General features: G+C 39.9%; 1 protein-coding gene across 1 annotated transcript; it reads right to left on the bottom strand.

The window, feature by feature from the left end:
• Positions 1 to 88: 88 nt before the first annotated feature.
• asns (asparagine synthetase) lies at positions 89 to 23,468 on the bottom strand. The gene is made up of 12 exons (XM_050034259.1): positions 23,373 to 23,468; positions 19,916 to 20,171; positions 15,487 to 15,724; positions 15,198 to 15,383; positions 15,017 to 15,118; positions 13,885 to 14,012; positions 11,191 to 11,317; positions 9,798 to 9,904; positions 7,713 to 7,813; positions 6,824 to 6,905; positions 6,525 to 6,680; positions 89 to 4,150 (listed from the first exon to the last, which is right to left on the bottom strand). Exons 2-12 carry the CDS (start codon positions 20,162 to 20,164, stop codon positions 3,941 to 3,943), a joined length of 1,686 nt encoding a protein of 561 aa, XP_049890216.1. The 5' UTR covers positions 20,165 to 20,171; positions 23,373 to 23,468; the 3' UTR covers positions 89 to 3,940.
• Positions 23,469 to 24,699: the final 1,231 nt, after the last annotated feature.

The following is a 24,699-nucleotide window of genomic DNA, read 5'->3' as shown; positions in this document are numbered from 1 at the left end:
CTCGGCCTGCAAGTTGTGAATTCCTTCTGCTAAAAACGGAGTGAGGGCGCACTCTGGTGGACAACAGAGGCACTACATGAGGCACACATTTCCCAGCCAAGAGGTGAATTTATTTTTGCAGCAATTAGTATGAAACAGAGACAATATATGAGTAGAAAACAAATCAGACAGATAATGGTAATGTTAGGAGGTGGGAAGAATCACAGAAATAAAAATATAATGAATGCAGCCTTGCAATAAACTCTATTGAAAACTATGACACTTATGTTTAATTTTTCCTCAGTGTCAGATTAGCTGTAGCATAATCTTGTAATGGTAACTAAACTGTACTTCTTCACATTATAGTCCAAAGCTTGACAATACTACCCTCACTTCAGCATTATACAACGCACACACTCGCAACAAATGTGTTTGCATAGCCAGTCCAAGATCCAATGGGAAAACAGCAGAGCAAGTGTCAAACTGTGTAAGAAGCCACTGACAATGCTCACATACGACACCTCTACCCATGACACACAGTGTAATATAATAGTCAGCAAGCATCAGCCTATTTGGTGTTAGCAGCTTTAAATAATCCATTTAACCTATTAAAATATATCTATCATCACATCTATGGTCATTTATGCAGCTACAGCGTCTACGACTCAGACGGTAACCTTAAATCCAGTTAGTGCTTTTGACTGACGTATGAGGTCGGTTATTTTTGGATTCAAGACGACGATACAGTAGCTCATGATCACTTTTGTGCCCTTGACAAAAATAAAATAATTCTTGACACAACAGAAAAGCCGGGACAGCGTGTTACCTCACTTTGGGATGCTAGAGCTCCTCGAGGCAGCTTTTACAGCTTCACCGCAGCTGCTCACACATCTGCTGCGACTATATATCATAAGGCACCCAAAACATGACGAGGTGTTAACGGTGATGGATCGCCCATCTCGAGCAACTTTCAAGTCTGAGCGTTCATTTTCATTTCTTAGACTAATGGATTGAACAGAAACCAGTGGCTGCCTGGAAGGTAGGAAATAAAAACTGTGATTAATTGTCAGCTTTGGAAAATGGTCGACAATAAAAAAAAACTTAATTTGCAGTACAACTTAAACACAAGTAGGTCCTTTGAATGCAGTGATGATATAAACCTGACACACCAGTCTCATCCTAACTTAATCTGATCTTTGTCAGACTTTGATGGAGTTTGTCAGATAAAAGCTTTCATGTTGCACATGACTGTTTTGGCATCCAGTGTTTGGTAGTTGCATGGCCGTAATTAAGAGTACACTTGGAATCTGAACAGGATTAAGAGCAGTATCAGTGGCTGTGTTTCTCTTTAAGCGGAGGTCCACTGTGTAAGCCTGTGGCCTCTTGACCTCTCCTGATACATTTACTTTTCATTATCTGGATTTAACGCAGTCTTACGCGTGTGCATGTAAATTAAAAACACAAATAAAATTACTGTAATTCCCCAAACAGCAGAGGGATCAGTGGGTTCGAGAGGCATGTTGAATCTAAAGCCACATTTTTACACAACATAAAAGTGGCTCTGTTTTAATCTGGATACATCGCCATGGCAATTCATGCTGCATGGCTAACGAGTTTCGGCTTTCAATCAGATAAAAAGTGCCTCTCACAGCTCCTTAAGTATCGTCACTCTACAGTCAGTGTGTATCTACAAGTGATACAGATTCTCAGCTGAGGGAAAACATTATAAAAGCACTTTATCCAAATTGCTGAGTCATGATGTTACATCAGTGCCACCGAATGAAGGCGTGCAATTACAGCAGCGCTAACTATAGCATTGTTTTGTTTGTTTGTCGAGAGAACCTACAGTTTACATGTGATGCAGAATATCTGAGCAATGCTGTTTTAATGTATTCACAATGTTCTTGCTCTCAATGAACTGCTGAGTATGTTTGTAGTGTTCTCTTTGTTCTCTGTTCACTATTTTACAGTTTTTATCATTTGCTTAAACACAAAGTGTCTGGCCTAAATGACACGTTTTGTTTGCAAAATGCTCAAACACTCACAAAATATTGCCAGAAATGTTCCCAGAATGGTCTCTACTCTTCTTACATGCCTCTTTGATCCATGCTTGCAGATAGCAACACCAAGGTGCAGGATTGCTGGTTGAAAAGTTTCATTCAGGTGCATTAGAGATTCATAATTATACAAGTAGTATATATTGGCTGTGAAAAAATGTTTTCCTTTTGTTTAACACAGTTAGTCCAATAGAGTTTTGGGTCCTTCTGTAAGATATGTCATATCTGTTTGGAACAAGGGCGGGAAAAATGTGTGAAACCGATTAAAAACTTGACACAGTTCTGCTGTGCGAAGAAGGTGATGATGAAGATTAAGGCCCAATCCCATTTCTACCCCTTAAATCTTCCACTTGGTATTGAGTGCCCTCGTTTGCGAGATAACCCTCGATGAGGGAAGTGAGAAATATTAGGGTAGAGATCTTTCCCTGAGAAATAAGACACCACTTCATGCAAATCAGCGTGGCCGACGTGCAGGCATACGTCACGCGTTGTGGCGTGTGCTATCTTTATTCTTCCCTGTCTGATGAATCAACGGAGAAGAAATGCTGAAAACAGGAGGCGCCTACGACGTCTTCTAGTTCTGATCGATTTTGTTCGGGTAAATCAGTTTGTTTAGATATTTTGACGCTGTGTTCAACCGAGTTGCTGATGAGTTCACGCTAGTCCAACCATCTGTTGTTTGTATAGCCTACATTCCGATCATACAGTAACAAATTGTTTTCCAAAACATAGAGACAGACAACCATTCACACTCACATTCACACCTATGGACAATTTAGAGTCACCAATTAACCTGCATGTCTTTGGAGTGTGGGAGGAAGCTGGAGTACCCAGAGAGAACCCACGCTGACACGGGGAGAACATGCAAACTCCGCACAGAAGGGCTCCCCCACTCGGGATCGAATTGGGAACCCTCTTGCTGTGAGGCGACAGTGCTAACTACCACACCACCGTGCCGCCCGAGGACTGAAACGTTACTAATAAATTGTGGAGCAAGTCCGGCTTCTCTGCTGCTAACGCTTCTGCCGGGATACAGCTGAGAAGACTGCTAATGTTATGTACTGGGACACTGCTAATGCTGCTTGCCGTGCTGCTGTAGCTCAGTCGTAAAAGTAACTGATGCTGAGACTCTACTGACTGTGTGACTGGTAGATGGTGGTGGGTGAGGAACAGGCCAAAACACAAATTCAAAACATAAACATGATTTGCGGACCATAAATTTTTTTGTAAATGCGAATATTCTGGCTGTACTATTGTTGTCGGTGAGATCAGTATGTTATATGAACATTAGTCCTTAGTCTCTGTGACATATTAGGAGGATTTTATGACTATTTGCTTTAGATTTCTTACATATAGCTCCTTTAAAGAACGTGCAGCTGTCATGTTAAAAATGACTGTTAAAATACTCATATTAACTGAATTTACACTATTAGTCATTTCCTGCCTGCATGCTTTTTCCTCCTCCTGCTTTATCCTGTGATCCTTTCTTAATATTCTTCAAAGGTCGAAGAAGGCGGCACGCCATCAACCAATTTTAAGAGTGACGCACTGAACACGTTATTTGACTCGTTTTATGGGAACATGTAAGGAGCCTGAGGAAGAAAGACATGGCAAACAGAGGAAACTTGATAACCACCTATGTGGCACCCATTATGTCTGACTGAGGCTTTTGGGTTTGATGAGGCAGCTCAGGCAAAGAAAGCCTCTGTTGAATTGTTTCTTGGTACTGCTACATCAGAGTCTGACCAACTCCATCACAGTGTGACAAACTTCATGTACAGTATAACTAGCTCCAAATAAGTTAATCTGAATCTGAGTTTTAACAAAGTAAAGCTAAGTATGAGACAGAATTCTCTAAGAAGGCCAACATGTTGCTGACTGACAGACGCAGCTGCTCCAGTGAATCACTGGTCTTTATCAGGTTTATAGATAGCCAGGGTCCGGGCTGATGGGTCAGTGGCGTTGGTCCAGCGGGGCATCCAGTAATGGGAGAGCCACTCAGACCGGCCTGGGTAGTGTTTCTCAAACACCTGTCTGAAATAGTAGGCCTCCTTGGTGGATGGAGGGACGTGAGGGAACGTCTTGTGAGCCTTTTCCATCTCGTCATCATTCACCTGGGAGAAGACAGAGAGCAGGTCACACACTGTGGGGCTACGAAGGTGTTTATGTGTTTCTCTAAATGTACTGAAAAACAAGCAAATAATAAACAAAATATATTTCTTTTACTATATCATCTCCTGCTGGTTGCATCAAAAGAGACACAAGACTCTGCGCTGTCAAGATCAGCAGCTAAAGCCATGACAGTCTGAGCAATGAACCAACACATTCTCACTGTTGACGTTCTGGGACGCCGTGTCAAGTTCTGTCTGTTACATGCATTGTCTTCTTTCATAATACACTTCTGTTTCCACAGGAAATTTACTGTTTACATACAGTCTCTTTCAAAATAAAGGCACTACATCAGTACAACACTGAGAATTGATGTTTTTTTTCCTTCAACCACAAAAACATCTGTTTGGGTTTAGGAAAAAATAACAGGGTTTGGGTTTAGAAACTTAGGGGACACAAACACCCTTCTCACGGGTGAAAGTCTGTGTTTTTTGGACCCATCCACCACCCCTCTCGCCCGCCCCAGTTGGACTTTTGCTGCCTTAACTTTCACTCTTGTCCCGCTGTGTCATTAAACTATAACGGCAACCGGTCGCACATCATGCCATGTTGAAGGACGCCTTTTTTCATTGGTTTCTGACGCCGCAAGTCACTGCACAAGCGCTGGATTTCAACGACTTTGGAGTGAGACTGGGCTCAACGAACCAACACAAGAGCAAGTGATTCTTAAAGATAACTATGCCCATTTTCAAAAGTTATACATGTCATTGCTATGGTCTAGGACAGTCCAAATATTTAAGTTAACAACTGTCGACCAAATCCAGAAAACTAGAGTGCTTAAACTCAAATGTGTGATGTCATCAAGTATAAATTCAGTAGCTGCTCCACAGACAATGAATTGTCCCTTTCATTGTCTATGGAGCAGCTCCAGATGTAATACCCTCTAACATCACAAGTTTGAGCCTTACTTCTCTGGTTTCTGGCTTTGAGAGAGCTCATGTACACACACTGAGTGTAGCGTTAGTTCAGGTATCCCAGCAACATCAGCTGAGATCAAGCAGCCCGATCAGCTGATTGCTATTAGATCACATGATTCCTTTCTACGCAGCCAATTGGCAAATCTCGTTCAGTGCGCCCTATTTAAACTGCTTTAGCCTGCCTACTGTTGCTGCTTCTTGTGCAAGCCTCTTTGCAACCCGTCTCCACCCCAGCTCCACTTCTTGTAAATGTCATTTCTGATGCTGCTCTGTTCTGTACCTGGGGGGTCTTTGTTGCTGCTCTCGGTCGGGGAGGTGTGCTCTCTCTGCTTTTGGCTTTCCATGTAGGCACATGGAAGGGCAGAGAGTTCCCAGAACAGAGCCGTACCGCCAATTATCAAATTGCAATGGAAATAAAGTTTTCTTTGATTCAAGTGATCCTGATTGAAATAATGACTGACCTTTCCTCGGCCACGGAAATAACATGATGGAATTCTTAATGGTGGTGTTCTCTTTAATAGACAAAGACCAGTGTGAAAAGCATAAGAGGATCGATTTGGTTTTATCTGTTTTTCTACAGATACATAATCACAATTATCCATGTGGCAAAGTATAAATGTTATAAATGCCAAGAGCACAATGACAGAGAAAACAAACAATGAAAGGTACAGATTGTGAACGACAAGGTGTAGAGGCATTCCTCAAAACCTTGGAAGGATTTTAAAAATGACAGAGAGATTTAATACCGCAGTCTGTCAGCGCTGTTGCTGGTTTCAAATCGTCATGTGTAAATGCACACAGCATCTCTCTTGATGAGAACAGAGCAACAACGGACAGCAGCTCTGCAGCTCTGCTCTGCTATGTTCTCATTTTAGAGAATGTAATTAATTTCCCTCGTTAATGATGTAAGGACCTATTTCACCCACCTGCAACCCAATGGCTATTCATCAGAACGCTGTTGCTGCTGTATGAGAGCTGTAAAGATGATTGTTTAAACCCTGTCTGTTGGCTGGTGTTTGACATGTGTGCAGCAGGAGAATCAGAGTGTTATGGTGGCGTTGTATTGTTTACATTAGTGCAAAAACATGGATTTCTCCTTCTCTTTGATGTTGCAGGCGGGTGGTTCATGTGCATATGAAATAAAATCCTGCCGGTGCCACTGCATAGTTGTGTTATTTTTTACAGTGGACCTTTGTAGGTGGTTGACAGAGAGGGTAAAACCTTTTGTTTACATAGGAGATAAACTTGGCCTAGGAAAAACAACCTTGCCTCTCAGAGCTTCCTCAATTATCTTGACTGCTTCAGAAGCAAAGTGAGTTCATGTGTCAGTAATTAGGGAATGCACAGGTGACTGAGTCCCTGTACTGTTAAACAAAAGCTCAGTTTTACGCAGCACACATACCATAGACTCCAGGTGCTCCTGCAGACAGACGTACCAGGACTTCTTCACAGACATCATCCCGTCACTGAAGGCCTCCTTACGCCTCCACAGGATCTCATCTGGGATCAGGTTGACATCCTTGAAGGAATCCCTCAGCAGATGCTTCTCCACTCCGTGCTGCTCAGACCATTACAGACAACACTATTGTTACATAAAGCCGTGCTGGAGCGCTGCCTCCAAAGACTGCTGCATGTTTTAACTGCGACATGAACACTAGTTTGTGTGCTCAGAGAACACAGCAGCTGCACAGATGAACTGACCTTGGGGACCCTCATCTCCTCAGGCAGAGAAAGGTAGTACGCTGTGAACCTGTGATCCAGGAAAGGCACTCTGAGCTCCAGACTGAAACATAAAGAGGAACGTCAGATAAGTAACTAAGAAATGGCCAGTGGACATATAGGTACAGAGTACAGCACATTAACTGTTGCCCACAAACCTGAACTATATATTATTCATCCACTGGTGCATTATAAAAAGGTTACCAGCTCCATTCCTATTAATTATCACTGTTTATCATTGGGGTTCTTTAATTTTTAATTCAGTTACTTATATCACAAACAGCTTGATCTTTCTGGCTTTGATGGCTTTCATTACTGCAGATATTTAGGCTCATTATTGAGGTTTAATTAATCACATTTGGCTCCAAATTAAAATGCAATATTAATTTTACCTTTTCGTGGTTAAATTAAAGATGAGATCTTAAAACCTTTCAGGCGTTTCATCAGGGATACTGAAATTAACACACTTAAAAGCTATTGCACAATATTAATTAGTGCAATTTCTAATGTCGGTCTTTCATGTCAGTGTTTTTCTGCCCAATTAATTAGGTGACTTGCTAAATAAAAGCACAGAAAAACAGAAGTGTGCTGACGGAGCATGCTCTGTTTCTGAGTACAGGGACAGATGATCTTTTCACTGAGCCAGCCATAAAGTATGATGAACAGAAAATGTAATAATCAATTATGTTGTTTAATCAAGCAAAAATGCAAAATAACTCCAAATCCAACTTCTAAAATTTGCACAGAAGGAGTGCAACAGGGGACGACACATCTTTTGCTGGTTTATGTTTCATGTTTTTATGTTTCAGTGTGATTTAGTGTTTTAGTGACTGCACATTGCAGTGGTGTTTAATAAAGTGACAGGCGTTACCCATGTGCAGCCGTGGTGCGATCAGCACGGAGGACATCAAACAGGTAGAGCTCCTTCATCAGTCGAACACTGTCCTCTGCAGCTGCTTTGGGAGTTGGAGCCTGGAGGAGGAGCACAATTATGTCATCACCAACACTTTAGGAAAAATTCACTCCAAATGCATGGGTGAATAAATAACAGGGCGTCAACATACACCGCCTGGGCTGTGTTCCTGGCATCAATATAATGACACCAGGGACACCTTTCAGCATCTGTATGAGAAGCTTTCAACCAGCTCCAATATAAACCCGTCCACATCATTATTAGATGTTCAGAGCAACTGACAGATTTCAGAAGATGAAAGCCTGCTTAGGTGGATGGTCCAACAAGCACAGGACTTAGACGAAGGAGACAGGTGTTCATGTCTTGTGTTCAAAGCTTTTCCTGACCCTAACCAAGTAGTTTCGTTGTCTACAATGAGATCCCTTCTACATAAATACCTGCCAACCCCCTGCGTCAGGATACAACGCATAAGACCGCCCCCCGGCGCCATTATAATAGGCCCACAGGCTTCTGCCTAAGCATCAACAGATAGTGGGGATGAGATCACGTTGTTAATGAATGTCCAGCAAAACTCTGCACGTAAAGCACGACAGATCAACTTAAGTTCATTCAATCTTTGCTCTGTCTCTTCCTTCACCTGTCTCTTGACCAGTGTCTCTTTCAGCTAATGTGTTGCCATGTCTCATTAAAGACTCAAAGAACATTAACATATAAGTCAGCTACTGTATGAGCTGCTACATTATAATGGAAGTATATGAAGGCCATTCCTATGCTCAATTATGTCTCATAAGTTGTTTCATTTGTTTCACAGATTTGGTGCAGAAATGTTATTATCTCTAGGTGGTGGCTGTAAAGTTAAAGAGGCTGTGATTATCCTAGAGGTCACTATTGGTCATTTAGCCTACAATTAGGCTAATTGAATCTAAAGACTCTCAGCTTTCCAGGCACACCAAGTTTATGCATTTCCAATACTATTTAGCAACCCCAGTATGCAGAAATATTCAAATACACCATTTTTAAAATGGCAGAAAATAACACATTTGTACCGCATGCACAAAGCTGCATGGCTTTTTGTCCAAAACTGTACAGTTATAATCCACAGAACCTACTTTGATTCAGATATCTTGAGGTGAGAGGTCAAGAGGCTGCTTTGAAAATGGCCATGTCAGTTTTTTTCCTTGCCAAATTTTAGCCAAACTTTGTAGAATTATTTAACCTCCTTCCCGACAAGCTAACACGACATGTCTGGTACCAGTGGATTCATCACGTCTAGTTTCATATGACACCAGTATCTTCACTCCAGCTTTAGAGCTCAGCCTGTTCCAGCCTCTCAAAGACAGTAACATAGGCCTCAGAGTAGAAAAGGTTAAAAACAGTGACTTGGTTAATATAACCTGACATGACATAGTCTTTGATTAAAAACAAAACCTAAGGGTGTCCTCCCAGCAGTCTAAGGAGCATACATGTACATGCTGCGTCCCCAGAATACTTTCACCAAACATCCTGATCTCTATCTCCCTGTCCCTCGTCAGTGATAGCTGTCAAATAGAGATAGATTGTAGTAAAAGGAGAGTTCACTTCTACATCACTGCAGGTGACATATTCAGCCACTAGAGGACAGCAAAGACGAGAGTTACAGCTAATGTTAAATGACTGCAGTTGCACAAGCCTTTTATTCCTTCAGGGAGTTTAGTTAATAAGGTGGTTCCAGATATTGTTCCTTACTTCTGTTTCTTTTTCCCAGTTCATTGGGTGGCTGCTCCTCTACTGAATCAGAGTAGTGGTTTCCACATTTTATTGCTTCCGTGTTGAGCAACTCCATTTCACAACATGGTTTATGTGCCACAGAGCCTCCTGTGTCTGAATTTACCTTGACTTTTGTGATTCTCCTCTTGTTTCTGGACTATGTGGCCCAAAACAATTACCACAAAACATTTGTTTTGCATAAGACAATTAAAATCATTACATTTAATGTCATTAAAATCACATTACTCTGGTATTTTCATTCAGATTAAAAAAGTTGATGGTGTCTGGAGGACTCGCCTTATGGAAGTAAATGTATCCCTGAGTCAGCTCATCAGAGCCCTCTCCAGAGAAGATCACCACACTGTCTGACTTCTCCCTGATGTACTTTGACACCAAGTACATCCCTGCAGTGGAGGAAACACAAAGAAGAGATCACAAAGAGATGGCAACCTAAACTGTCAGATCAGAATAATGAAGGCGTCCTAATACAAATCAGTATAATATATAATCACAGTGCATATATGACTGTTTGAAAGATGGCTACAATAATAAAGGATGATTTGAACAGCCTTGATAATTGATTATCATTGAAGCACGAACACTGGTGACAAAAGGCTGTACATTACGAACAGATGTTCTTTTTGTGCAGATAATTTTCTGTGCCAAAATTCAACCATAAATAATGGCATGAAGAACTACCAGCTAAAACATTACAGTTATAAATGAGACCATTAAGAAACATATGGTCACAAATGAAATGATGTAAAAATTCAAATCACAATAAAGTTTCAATGATCTAATTACAAAATTAATTCACATTTAACGTATAATACATAAATATATGCTACTTTAGTAAATCATCTTTAATTGCTTATGACATCATACACACGTCCGATGATTTCACGTTTACAGATTCATTTTTTTGATGAACTGGACCAGATTATTGGATCATAGATTCTATATAGTCATCAGGAATATAATGATGTAGTGCTGTGTTGTGACACAGTAAATGTCCCATATGTTGCCTCCATTGACCTCTTTCACCACTTAACTAATCTCCCTGCTTTTCACTGTGATTCAGATGAGCCAATCGGGAGGAAGGGAATGTAGGGGTGCAGCCGGCACGTTTTTGTCACATGAATGAGCACATCGACCAGCACAAACGTGAGGCGACCTATCAGACAAAAAAAACGACTACACTACTCCCGACTGCTGAAATGCCTCGTTGGCAGAGCTGAATCAGTCGCCAGCGCAGCTTTAAAGCAGGGCTGAATCTGAATATTTGACTGTTCAGATATTCCCTTTTCAATTTGGTGATTTGGACGTTCCTTTTTTTGAGAAATAACAACAGAAATTATAAATAAATATAAATCTCATTGTTTCCCATACACTGATTTTTCTGTGGCAGCCCGCCACAATATCAACATTGACTGCCACATATTGATTTTCTATCTGTCTATATTTTTACTATTTAAAATGGGTAAAATCTTATTTCACTACAGAGCTGCATGCAGCGTATTGGAAGCTAACAGCTAGCCCTACCTGCGGTCCTTCCACCTCCCTGCCACTGGGACACTATTACAAGTATTCAGAGTCATGAAAGCCATGTTACACTCTATATCTTTTGATGCAACTTATTTTTTCATTTTTCATTAACTACGTTTCCTGGCATGCTCCACCCTCCACTCACCGACAGAGGCACGTACGGTGGTGATGTCATACGTCTCCAGGTGAAAGATCACCTCCTCCACAGCTTGGATTCCTTCTTCTGCAGTGAAGTTCACCTCGTGGTGTTCACTGCCAATGTGAGCCGCAACCTGACAAACAAACCACTTTGTTTTTTCAACAACACACCATAAACCCTTTACACCATAGACTGTCCGAAGAAAGTAAGTCGTCAGAATAATTGTTTGCTAGTTAAAAAAAGCTAAATTTAACTGCAGGGTCATTATAAGAAAACGTACCATTTTATGTCTCTCGAACAAAACTGTGCTATAAATGTCAATAAACAATAAATACACTATAATCATTTTAGAATTTATTTTCCATGATATCTCTTGTAACATTAAAACAATGTAAAATTTTATTTATTTTGTTTTCAAAGAGTTTTAAACACCTTTTTGTATGAAGCATCATTCAAAAGCTGTAAAAATGGCCTGTCGCTCAATATGATTGTTCTACTTTTACTAGCTATTAAGGTCCAAAAAAGTCAAACTATCATAAAAACATAAACTTCTATATAAAGCCTCAAGTGTCCTTTCATTATTCATGAATGGGTTTTATTCTTAATATATGTAAAATGTTGTAAAAAAACATCAATTTAGTCGGGTCACCAGGTAGTCGTCAACCCTGTTACTTTTAACGAAAACACCCTTTCTGAGATAATTGACTACTCCGAAAGTTGCATCATTTCCTGGGAGTGAAATCAGCTTCCTTTTGTGAACATGCTGGTGAAAAGACAATTAAGTGTCCTCTTATTTTCATGATTTTTCTTATAGTTATATAATGTTTGACAGAAGGGGACGAGCTAATTGTGTCAGCCCTGTTTCCACAAAAGGACACGTTAAAAAGATATGTTAGAAATTTTTAATGTACATAAATAACATGATATAAGCCTCTAATGAATGCACACCATGTGGTCTCATGACCTTCACCACATGGCTAGTAATGGCTGCCAAGAACATTTTTCGTCAACCCTGTTACTGTCAACCCTGTTTCCATTCTAGCGTTAAACGGTTGATGGTAACAGGGTTTACAAAAGTATGGTTTTGCGAGTACATGAAAATATACTTTCCTTACCAATAGTATTTACATTATATACATGGTTTTACAAGTTTCATTGCTAGCTGAGAGGGAAATTGAAAAAATTGTGCACTTGGTGACAAGTTTTTGAAATTTGTCATGGTGTTAAACTTGGTGGATTGGTACAACATGGTCCAACATGGACCCCATTACAATTTGGAACAGATCCAAATCTCTGGTGAGGGCCATATTGAAATTTGTGGCTATCCCAACTTGGTTTTTGAAAACCTTATACCCATACCTTACACTATGCCAAATTTCAAAAACTTGTCACCAAGTGCACAATTTTTTCAATTTCCCTCTCAGCTAGCGATGAAATTTGTAAAACCATGTATATAATGTAAATGCTATTGGTAAGAAAAGTATATTTTCATGTACTCGCAAAACCATACTTTTGTTAACCCTGTTACGTCAACCCTGTTACGCTAGAATGGTAACAGGGTTGACGAAACATGTTCTTGGCAGCCATTACTAGCCATGTGGTGAAGGTCATGAGACCACATGGTGTGCATTCATTAGAGGCTTATATCATGTTATTTACATACATTAAAAATTTCTAACAAATATCTTTTTAATGTGTCCTTTTGTGGAAACAGGGCTGACACATTAAGCTTGTCCCCCTCTGTCAAACATATAACTCTAAGAAAAATCATGAAAAGAAGAGGACACTTACTTGTCTTTTCACCAGCATGTTCACAAAAGGAAGCTGATTTCACTCCCAGGAAATTATGCAACTTTCGGAGCAGGCCAAACATGTTCAATGGATCAATTTCAATGTCACTGTCCTTTCAATATCCTTCATGTTTTGAAAAATGCTAAAACCTCTCAATAAATATGTCTCCAAAATATTCTTTGATTAGTCATGTTGAATTAAAGGTTTATGAATGTCCCATTATCTTCATTAGACCCAAAGCTGCAACTTAAACTATCAGTATGGTAACTGTTGTCAACCCTGTTACTGAGGTGTCAGCCCTGTTACTTGTATAATTTTCTAGTATATTTCAAAAAATGAAAAGACAAATGTTAAATCAACTCATTTTATATGTTAAGTAAAAGAAACCAATAATCTACAGAACGAAATGTTGGTATTATTGTTTTGTTTCCATATTCTGTTCTTAAAAAGAAAGATGCTGTGAAAGCGTCAGTTGCAAATGAGCATATTCATCCATGGATAAAAATAAACACCTCATCTCACTGTACAAACACACTCACTGTAACAAGGGAAGATTTATCCTTCTTAGTATATCAGATTTGTTGTCAATATGCATTTAAAACATTTTCAAACATTAATTGGTGTATCGTAACAGGGTTGACAAAACACACATATGCATGTTGATTAAATGTGGAAAAAAATAAAAAATAAGATAGCCTGAGATGGCACAGCACCTATTTCTGATAGGATCTATTTAATCCAAAAAGGGTCATAAATAGTTTTAAAACAGTACTTTGAAAATCAAACATTAAGAATGGGAAATGGCATGTTTTCATATAATGACCCTGCAATTACGACCAAATTATGTGAACCTTTAACAATACTACCAGACAAAACATTATGTGAAAGCCCTCTATCAGAAGGACTGACCTTGCGAGCAGCTATGATGTCTGGACTGTCCTCTGACCCAATTGAAAACGTCTGGATGGGATACGGCAGCTTCTCCTCCTTGGCCAGCTTTACCAGCATCGCAGCGACCAAACTGGAGTCCAGACCACCTGAAGGACACACAACATGATTTAGGATTATCGACACAAACCACATCAAACAATGATGTGTTGCATAAAAACGCGTGAGGGAAAATATGGCGTAATGTGGTGTTTTAAAGTAATTGCATATTTATAATCCTGTTTAACCTGAGTAATGACAGCAACAGAAAATATGCTGATAAGGAGAGGAGTTGAAGTTGTCCGGGATCAGACCCCCGGTGACACTGCGTTTGCACTGGAGGAATTGAAGTAGCTACAGGGTGCTAATTGAAGGTCCAATCCATCCCCCCCCCCAACCCTGGTCAGCTACCACCACAGACAGAATCAAATTTCTGTGGGAAGCGTGGTTCAAAGTCCATGTTTTGTTAGTGTGTTGATTGGGAGATCCCTCGTAGCAGAAATGACTAGGGCTGCCCCCAAACAAATGTGAAACTCTATTAGGAGCTGCACCTTGTTAAAATAAATCCAAACCTATATGACTGGACCATGTGTGAATTTAATTTGAAAGGACAGACACAGGAAGTCTCTACGCTCAGCAGTCAGACAGGAGTTAATTTCCAGGGCTGGTACATGCGGTTATTCCACAGGCTAGTTAATAACATTTGGGGCAGGAAATCCAAAGTGTGGGATCATTTTGAGAAGGTGAAGGACGAACCCAAGGTGATATGTAAACTCATCTTCATTGGTCGACTACAAACATGACGTATCATCTGAAACATGGAAGTAGCTACATGCCCATTAGCCCACAGCGTCATTAACAGGCGGCTCGCTCAGTGTGTGACGTGCACTTGTAGATAAAATATAGGCCTATATTAATGAAGGTTCATTAGTACTGTTTTGTATTTCTCTGTAATGTAGCACAGTGTTAACAATGTTACTGATACTATTCTTTCTCACACCTTCAACTCAAACCATTGTGTTGCCCCGCCCATCTTCATCTTTTTGCCATCACTGTTTATGTAACAAACAGCAATGGGAGTTGTTTGATTGCAGACGGCAGAATATTAAATTACCTGACAGAAGACAGCCAATCCTCCTGTGAGCCATGAGACGTTTCCTTACAGCGTTCTCAAACAGCAATCTGATGTTGCTTTTTACTGTCTCCTCATCGAAACCTGAGGAGACATCAGATTATGACATTGATTCATTCTAATGCTCTCCATTTACACTAGTTAACAATGAATAGTTTCATACCTGAAGGCAGTCTCTCCACAGTGTCGTATTTGGCATGAGCAGGCTCTTTGGTGCAGCAGTGAAACGGCGCCATCTGAATGGACTGAACTTTTCCGTTCTGCTTCAAATCAAAGACCTCAAAGTGCCCAGGGGGGAAGGGGACAATGGTGGCAGGGGTAGTCATCGCATGGGTAATGTTTGTGAGTCCTGTGATCAGGAAAACAACAAATCGAGCAATGCTGTAAAACATTAATAACAAGAGTATAAAGACCCAGATTCAAGGGGGGGGGGTAATAAACTATCACATTACCTTTGGCTTCTGAGCAGACTGCAAGGAATCCATCGTCTGTGAGGAGTTTGAACAAAGGCCGCACTCCGTACGTATCTCTTCCCAAAAAGACTTTTCTGTTGGCGGTGTCCAGCAGGATAAAAGCAAAGACACCGTCCAGGTGAGAAGCCATCTCCTGGATGCCAAAGCGGTCATACAGATGGAGCAGAATCTCACCATCCACCTCAGTCTGGTGATCAAAGTCAAAGTGTTTCCTAAGCTGAAAGAAAAGTGGACAAATAACACAGACCGGGTTATTATTTTAGGTTTCCTGGTGTGTTCACATAATGGTCATACCTCTCTATCACGAATAAAACACTGGATCAAACAAAATTCATTTTATTTTAGCATGGACGGAGTTTGGTTCTCTTCTCCCCATACTGTAGTGTCAGAGATTACCAAAAGCTGATTCTTTCTGTCGCTTTCTTTGTTCGAACATTTGTAGAGTGAGAGCAAAAGCTGCAATGACTCAACAAAAAAGCATGACTTACAGCTCAATGACGAAGGAAGGAAAGGAACAGAGTCTACAGCAATGCTAGCACTGCTAATGAGGCTGTACATAGTGGCGCTAATGCTACTGTCAGGATGCTAACATGCTCACAATGACAATGTTAGCAAGTGTGATGTCTGCACCATCTTAGCACACAGCTACATTCAACTTCATTCAACTTTGGTCAAGCTAGCTAACAAGCTACATGCTAATGATGAACACCACCCTGTCTGACCAGCACAATTTTGAATAGGAGCGTCAGTCAGCCTGAAACAGTTGACTGTCAACTGTCTTTCTAGCATTCTCAAAAATCCCCAAAAGGTTGCGTTCACTGATTAATCAATAACACCAGATCAAGCCAGACATTTTTCCTAGCGTTAACACAGGTCTTTCCCTCCTGGATCTCTTTCCCTAGAACCAGAACTAACCTTTACTACTAACAAAAGGAGCTTTTCACCAATAGCCCAGATACTACAAATTCCCTTTAAGTGATGGTGATGTTGGTCTTTAGATTTAGATTTATTTATTTATTTAGCACTTTATAAAAGATATAAATACAAAGAAATTACCAAAAAAGATCAGTGCAGGGAGAGGCAGAAAGCCCAAACAGGCTTATATGAAGCCTCTACCTAAAAAATTCAAATAAACCACTGGATTAAATTTAAACAAACAAACAAACTCTCCCTCTCCCCCCCCCCCCCTTCACACTTGACTATCCTATCAATTAAAGGCAAAAAAAATGCCCCAAAAAATATCTTTAAAAAAAAATAAATAAATACAAATTTATAAAAATTCCGTTCATGTTTCTCTCAGTTTCATTTTTAATTATTAAAGTTTAACAAGACAGGGTACAGCAGCAATTTAAGAGCATGAGGAATAAACTAAAGTTTGTGTCTTTTAGTCGTACTTATGGGTACTACAAATTCCCTGTGCATTCAAAGTCAGTAAGTGGGTGTTGAGGCTGCAAGCAGGAAACCGTGCAGGGGAAATGAACTTTCCTTGAGTATGTTGGTGAGGGTGCACAGGGTGACCTCATCACGCCTGTTACTCAGTCGTCAAGACAGAATGCTGATGATCCTGCAGCATTGTTTTTGTACCATCTCCAGCTACTCTGAGAGGCCTTTCATAGCCCACCCCAAACTGGGCTGGCATAGTCAAGGACTGACTGGTTAATGACCGTATAATTGTTTTAGAACATCACTTGGGAGATCAGCGCTTTTGGCAACACTGAGGTAACATTTCCTTGGTCGTGTCTTTGACCTGGTATCTCAGAGACGGAGGAGAGGGGATGTTGTCCTCTTTCCTGGCACTGATTACCATATCCATAGTCTTTGTCCATTCTCCTGTCCCCATTCAGCCACAGTCTCCAAGGCCTTCTAAGTGAGGTCAGGGGGGCCCCATCAGGAGCTCCGTGATTGTAAGGCCATCGACATATTTCACAGGGATACAGGGACAGTGACAAGATATCTGCTAGGATTTCACAGGGAGTGGAAACACAGGCACCCCACTGCAACCTCTTCTCTCTGCAACTCAGACAGTAACCTCATGGGGAGGCACTGAAAACCTTGAGATGCTGCAATAGTGGTAAACTGACGGATATTGTGACACATCCTATCTATAAAACAAGTGCAAAAAGGCAGGCTGAATGGGCGATGATACACCTGAACTCGTGTAATTTCATAATGCAGGCTCTGATTGATACCAAATTTGGTGTGACAGTGAGGAGAGGGTTTCTCTACAAGCATTGAAAATGGACTGAAAATATCTTGATGCATATAGTAAATACAGTCCTGCAAACACATAAGTACAATAGAAGCTCAGAATTATCCAATACGAAAGTCTATGATGAATGTATTAATTTACTTTTAGGCAGCTTTGACTGGGATTGTCCCAAAAACACCAGTCAGGGTTTTCTGGAAAGGTATGACAGTGCTGAATCCAGAAATATATGTAACCTGTAGCAGGTATGATCAGTGGTCCAACATGTGTGACTTGTTCAAGCAAAATGAAACGAGTGTAAATGGTGTCAATACACATAAATCAGGATCAAATTGTAACAGACTACTTATTGAAGGTTTTGTATCGACGCTAATTGAAAATTTAAGTGCTGTAGTTGGTGGAGATGGAGCAGTGAAGGCTCAACATGGACTACAGGACACCTCAAAATGATTCTTAAGTACAGAAAACGTAGCACATTGTAATGCTGGAAATACAGGATTTGGTCTAGCCCAACATTCACAACAGATACAAAACTCTAAGACCCTCAGGGTGAATGTGCATTACACATTATAAAGAGCAGAGTAGTTGGAGGCTGGTGGAGTAGGCTCAACAGGTATCTCACTGAAATGTTGATGCGCTCGTGTTAAAGATTCTAATTTTTTAACCAAGCTAGCAGCACGGCTCTGGTGATGGTGTCGCAGCCAGTCGCAAGGGTGGAAGAGGTGCTCAGATCTTTCACTAAAGCAAAAGTAGCAATACCACAGTGTGGAAATATGTAATACTTGATAATAAAATTATCAGAAGCAAAAGCACTTATTTTGCAAAATGCCCCATCTCAGAATTTCCAATTATTTTACTTCTAGGTGTAGTGCTGTGTTTCCTCAATGCATCAAGATATTCACATTATGTTTTTCTCATATGTAGAGGAAACCCCTGCACACTGTCACACCAAATTTGGGATCAATCTGAGCTTGCATTATTAAATTAAATGAGTTCAGGTGCATGATCTCTCAATCTGCCTTTACTTTCCACTGTCAAAATCTCTGTCAGTTTCACCACTTCTGCTGTAAAATATTTTTGGTGGTTAGCACTGTCGCCTCACAGCAAGAGGGTTCCTGATTCGATCCCAGGAGCGAGCTGTTCTGTGCAGAGTTTGCACGTTCTCCCCGTGTCAGTGTGGGTTTCCTCCAGGTACTCCAGCTTCCTCTCACAGTCCAAAGACATGCAGGTTAATTGGTGACTCTAAATTGTCCGTAGGTGTGAATGTGAGTGTGAATGGTTGTCTGTCTCTATGTGTCAGCCCTGTGATAGTCTGGCGACCTGTCCAGGGTGTACCCCGCCTCTCGCCCAATGTCAGCTGGGATAGGCTCCAGCTGTTTTAATTGTAGAACACAGAATTTTCGGAAAAAAATAAAAACAGAATCTGAACTTTTGGTGACAGAGCAGAAGTGGTAGTAAATTATTTAATTGCATTGACATGGGCTAATCTTGGTGGCTATCTGAAGGGTCCAAATCTAAAATCAGCTCTTTCGATATTTGTGAAATATGTTCTGCTGTGTGACTTTCCTCCGACACAAAACTTTCCAGTCACCAGTCTTTAGAAATTACATGTGCTGGCGCTGTCAGACACTCTTCTGTTTGCACCAAGGTCCAAATTTCTGTGGTAAACCAAATGTCTCCCCTTCTGTTCCTGAGTCATGGCGTTGAATAATGGCCGTAAAAGTGTTTTTTGCAGAACATTATGACGTCACAGTGAAGCTGACCTTTGACCTTTGAGATATCAGATTTAACATTTTCGTAAAATTGTGTATAATTAGTGTATAACTCTTGAGATGTGGCCAACATCCTCGAGTCCAAGAGGACGTTTGTGTCAAATTTCAAGAAATTCTCTCAAGACATTCTAGAGATATCGTCTTCACGAGAAGGGGACATACATATCGTATGTACATACAGACAAACAAACCGAAAACATAATGCCTTCGGCCAAAGGTGTAGGCGGCACTGAGGCATAAAAAGTGATGGAAGGATTTCGGTCTTGAATCATTTAATCGTTGAGTCATGGCAGGAATAATGGGTGATTGTCTTTCTGAAGAGCGTTTTGGGATTTTGTAATAATACCGAAGTGTTCTGTAGAGTCGAAACAATAAATTAGATTAGATTTTTTCAAACCACCGCCATACCAACACAATCTGCGTGTCTTACTGTGAGATGGTTGTAAATCTCTCCGTTGTAGCAGAGCCACAAGAAAGGAAACTTCTTGATGCGTAAGGGTTGCATGCCATACAGCTGGTCCACGATAGCCAATCGGTGGAAGCCAAAACAGCAGTTGGTGAGGCCGTTGACGTTCTCAAAGCGGAAGGCATCGGGGCCCCTGTGAGCGATCTTCATGGCACTGGTGCACTGCACTGACAGGCACTCATCACTGCCGAACAAAGCCCAGATACCGCACATCTTGGCGCTGTGGGAGACAGACAGAAAAAACAGATGTACAGTGTTGATGAGTGTGCAGATTATAACTAGACAAGGAAATACTAATATTTTAAAACGTGGCATACAAACTAAATTGATCTGTTTCCATCATTTGTGAGAAACTAATACAGTGTTTCCTTATCTGTTAAGATTAGGGATGCATGATAATACCAGCATGTCATCGGTATCAGTTGATACTGGCTTTAAAATGAATGACCCAACATGCTTTTTCTTAATTTGCACAGTAACTGAATATTACATATATTTAAAAGTATTGTATTTCATGTCTCCATCTGCTGGTGGGCCGTCACGACAAGAGTATGCATGCATAATATGATGTTAACTCCACTACAAAAGACACTTGATGGTCACTAAAATTAGGTAGGGAAAAAAGTGGATATATCAATATCGATTATCGAGTAAATTAGTTGTTATATATTGGCAAAAAATCCAATTTCGAGCATCCCTGTTTAATTTTTCTGAGAAATTGCTTGTTTAAAAAGTGAAACATGTCTGATGGTAAGAATTTCCTTCAACTACTGTCAACCAAATTAGACCATTAAAGGGAACACCACCTCAATTAAGAATCCAATATCTTATTTTCATGGCAGAGAAAGGTTCAATCAATATCTGAGAACATGAGCTGCTCTCTCTCAAGGCCAGAAACCAGAGAAGTAAGGGTAACACTTTACTTGAAGGTATCCACATAACTATGACATGACACGGTCATGAACCTGTCATGAACATTATGTACATGTCATAAACATTTATGACTGCTGTCATTAAGTGTCATTCAGTTTTTGTAATGACAAGTTGACATTGTTTGGGTTGACTTGATTATGACAACGTGACATTAATCAAAGTGACATTACCAGAAGTTGTCTTTGTCATGACAACATGACATTAAATTTGTTTGGGATGTCCTTATTATGACAACTTGACATTAATCAGGATGACATTACCAGAAGATGTCTCTGTCATAACAACTTGACATTAACAAGAAATGCGCCTCTTTTTGTGTTTATGACAAGTTGACATAATGATTATTATTGTTATGACAAAGACTGGTAATGTCATCCTGGTTAATGTCAAGTTGTCATTAAAAGGACATCCCAAACGAATTTAATGTCAACTTGTCATGACAAAGACAACTTCTGGTAATGTCACTTTGATTAATGTCAAGTTGTCATAATCAAGACAACCCAAACAATGTCAACTTGTCATTACAAAAACCGAATGACACTTAATGACAGCAGTCATAAGTGTGTATGACATGTACATAATGTTCATGACAGGTTCATGACAGTGTCATGTCATAGTTATTACAGTGTCATGTCACCCTTATGTAGATACCTTCAAGTAAAGTGTTACCGCAGTAAGTATTAAACTTGTGACGTCACAGGGTATAAAGTCTGCTGCATAGACAATGAATTGGAGCCTGATTTTACGATACGAGTATTGCACATCAGCCATTCGTGCATTACACATAACACCAGCACACAACACAGCACCATGAGCAAAACACAACACCTAAAGCATCAACCGACATTATTTAACATCTTAATTGAGGTTGGCATAAATTAATTTTTACTAAAATTTAGTTTAAATGTGGGCATCCTGTAGTGTCTGCCCGAGGGTAAAAGCTTGTGGACCCACAGTTCTTTTTTATACCCAAATGAGCTTCATTCTGTTGTAGTGTTCATAGTGCTGAAACAGAAAACATGCCCATATACTCAGAACATTCCCCTGGGTGCTCTCAGTATCATCTACATCTTTCAGAATTCATTGTCAATGGAGCAGCTCCAGACTTCATACCTTATGACATCACAAATTTAAGTTTTAGCACTGTAGTTTTTAGATTTGGGAGAGGGTTGTTGATGTTTGTGAATATTTTTCTGATTCAGATTCAGGCAACTTTATTTAATAATCCCATCAGGGGTAATTTGTTTGAGCAGCTTGCCTTGCACCCATATTTTAACACACAGTGACATGTAGACACATAAATAGAGTTCAGTGGAATAAAGGGTTCTATAAATAATAAAAGAAGTTAATAGACTGATTATAAATAAGAGATTTTAAAAAAAAAAACACATAAAAAATATATTTACAGAGAATTTAAAAGACGAATAGCAGTGGGAATAAAATATTTTGAATACCAGTTAGTTTTACAAGCAGATAAACGAAGCTGAACAGTCTTAGACAGTAGGAATAACATACATGAATTATGAAAATGGCTGCAGGTCCCTTTAAAGATGTATAAACTCCAAAGACACTGACACACCAAGACCTACAGTGAGTAAGCAGCCACATGAGGAGTTTTTGCAACAGACAGTGCTTGATTGTTTCTGCTCTACATTTGGTGAATGGATGAGTATCATTTACAGGTGTGCACAGAAAGAAGCACTGTTCTTTTTGGCTACAGTTTGGTGGAGGGTTTTATTTACTAGCGACACAATTTCAAAGATTTGCAAAGCCTGTTTGAGGCTCCTACCTGACACACCAATACTGTGGATCTGCCACCTGCTACCTGACCTATGGTGAATATAACCTGCTGTGTATAACAACTGTGACTCTCAGTGCAAAGTTTTGTTTAACTTGAAATTCCTGTTTCGTTCATATTCTGAACAAATGTTTAATTTTGCATAATAAGTCTCAGACAAAGTGGGTGGTTATCTCAACTTACCCCATTGAAAGAATTAAGAAGTTTAACTTAGCTGTTAATTAATTAAATATTATGCATCACAAAAAATAATTACCAACACCTGACTATAAGCTTCAACATTATTAAAACAGCACACCTGTTAGACCAGTAGCAGCTGCAGAATTTTCATTTAGCTAAGGTAACATTATGTTCCCTTGTGTCGAGAGCACCTGGCACCAAACTCCATTCAAAATCTTACCTGTTTAACATTTGCTTAGCTGTGGCGAATAAATTAAACAGCTCACAACGTAGCAGAGGAGCTCTCATACATTATTAGGTGTTATTGTTTAATTCCGCTCAAATAAAGCTGCATTTAATTTCAATTAAAGCCGAATTTTCAGTAACACACTACTGTCATGCTCTGTATATGTGTGTAACTTATACTTTCAGCTTTGAAGCAGCATTCTTAAAAAAATCAGTTTAATTTAATTCAGTATTTGTAAGCAGATAATTAACACACACACATACACACACTGAGTCCTTGCTTACCTTCTTCTTCAAATGATACCCGTGGTGTGCGAGACGCTGCTAAGACACTGCTGTCTCTCGGATGTAATGATGCAACTGTACTGACTCCACTTTGACACGTAATCAGGAACCGGAAATCAGTGATTATGTCTTCAAAATAAGAGCGTGCCAAGCTACATTGTTGCCCTGTATTCATGAGGGGGGAGCAACAATGCAGCAAACAAACTACATCAAAATGCGTCTATAGATATTTTAAAATATAGCTGTTAAACAATGAGCCTACTTAGAAGAAATGCAGAAGTAGCTGTCATCACTTGTCACATCCTAATTTTGTTGAGTGTCTGCTCAAAATTCATGCAAACTTGCCACATTTGTAGCCCAAGTGTGTTGCCCTATATTTTACATTTATATAGTTCTTGTTTTTTCTAGCTCGAGGCATTTATATTGCTCATACATATTTTATTTGTATTCCAAAAAAAACTTGAAATTATTCAGTAAACTGTTTTATTTTGAAGGCCGCATCTATCAATGATCAGGTGTTATTTTGAGTTTTTTCCAACTTGATGGTGCAGCCTCATGTCGGGGTACGACTGTAATTAGGCCCGGTGTTGCATCACCTCACACACACACTACTAAAGGAAGTAATCAGCTGCTTTATGTTAGTGGAAGAACTAGAGATGTATTTTGTTACATATCAAAATAAAGTACAAATACTGATATATAAATTGTATAAGAAAACAAGCACTTTGTTGTTCTGGCCTACAAACTACATTGTGACATAGAGATATTATCACATTTTAGGCATTAAGTAGTCTTGATATGGGTGTGACTGATAGCCCTACTTCATAGTTTTGGAGGTGGATGATGTAGATTCAGGGGGCCGTGCTGTCAGTCAAAGCGACCACTGACTGTCTGAGTTAACATTCAATTTATAATGCAGCTGGGGGTAACTGAACAGTAGCCTACCGCCACAGTGATGCAGCTTCAGATGACAATAAGAATGGGCATTAAGTAGTACTCTGTTACAAGTCAAAGTCCTGCATTTAAAATCGCCATCACTATTTCTACAGGAATTCTTTGAGCTGATCTCACGTAGTATCACCAGATATGATTAATCCTGAATTAATAATAAAGACTGACTCTAAGGGTATGAAGCTTATGAAATTACCGGACAGCTTTAAACCTACCCAGCATGTAAATGAAGCCACTCGTTGGCATGGTAACATTCAAGACTTAGTATTAAAAAGAGGTTACTATTGGAAAAAATCAATTGTGTCACATTAACTGAGCTTTGCGAGACTGTTTAAGGTGTAACTCCTCCACTCTGTGCCCACAGCATTTTTTAAGT

The sequence above is a fragment of the Epinephelus moara genome, chromosome 22 (assembly GCF_006386435.1).
Source record: "Epinephelus moara isolate mb chromosome 22, YSFRI_EMoa_1.0, whole genome shotgun sequence".
NCBI lineage: Eukaryota > Metazoa > Chordata > Actinopteri > Perciformes > Serranidae > Epinephelus > Epinephelus moara.
Note: the sequence above shows the minus strand (reverse complement) of the source record. Positions and strands in the feature narration are given on the sequence as shown.

Bases quoted from the DNA above. Each gene is read 5' to 3' on its own strand.
- asns (XM_050034259.1), bottom strand. From the start codon at position 20,164: ATGTGCGGTATCTGGGCTTTGTTCGGCAGTGATGAGTGCCTGTCAGTG. The intron at 15,725-19,915 runs GTAAGACACGCA...CTTTTCTTTCAG, and splicing joins AGATTTACAACCATCTCACA to CTTAGGAAACACTTTGACTT. The intron at 4,151-6,524 runs GTATGTGTGCTG...GTCTTCTCCCAG, and splicing joins AGGAGCACCTGGAGTCTATG to GTGAATGATGACGAGATGGA.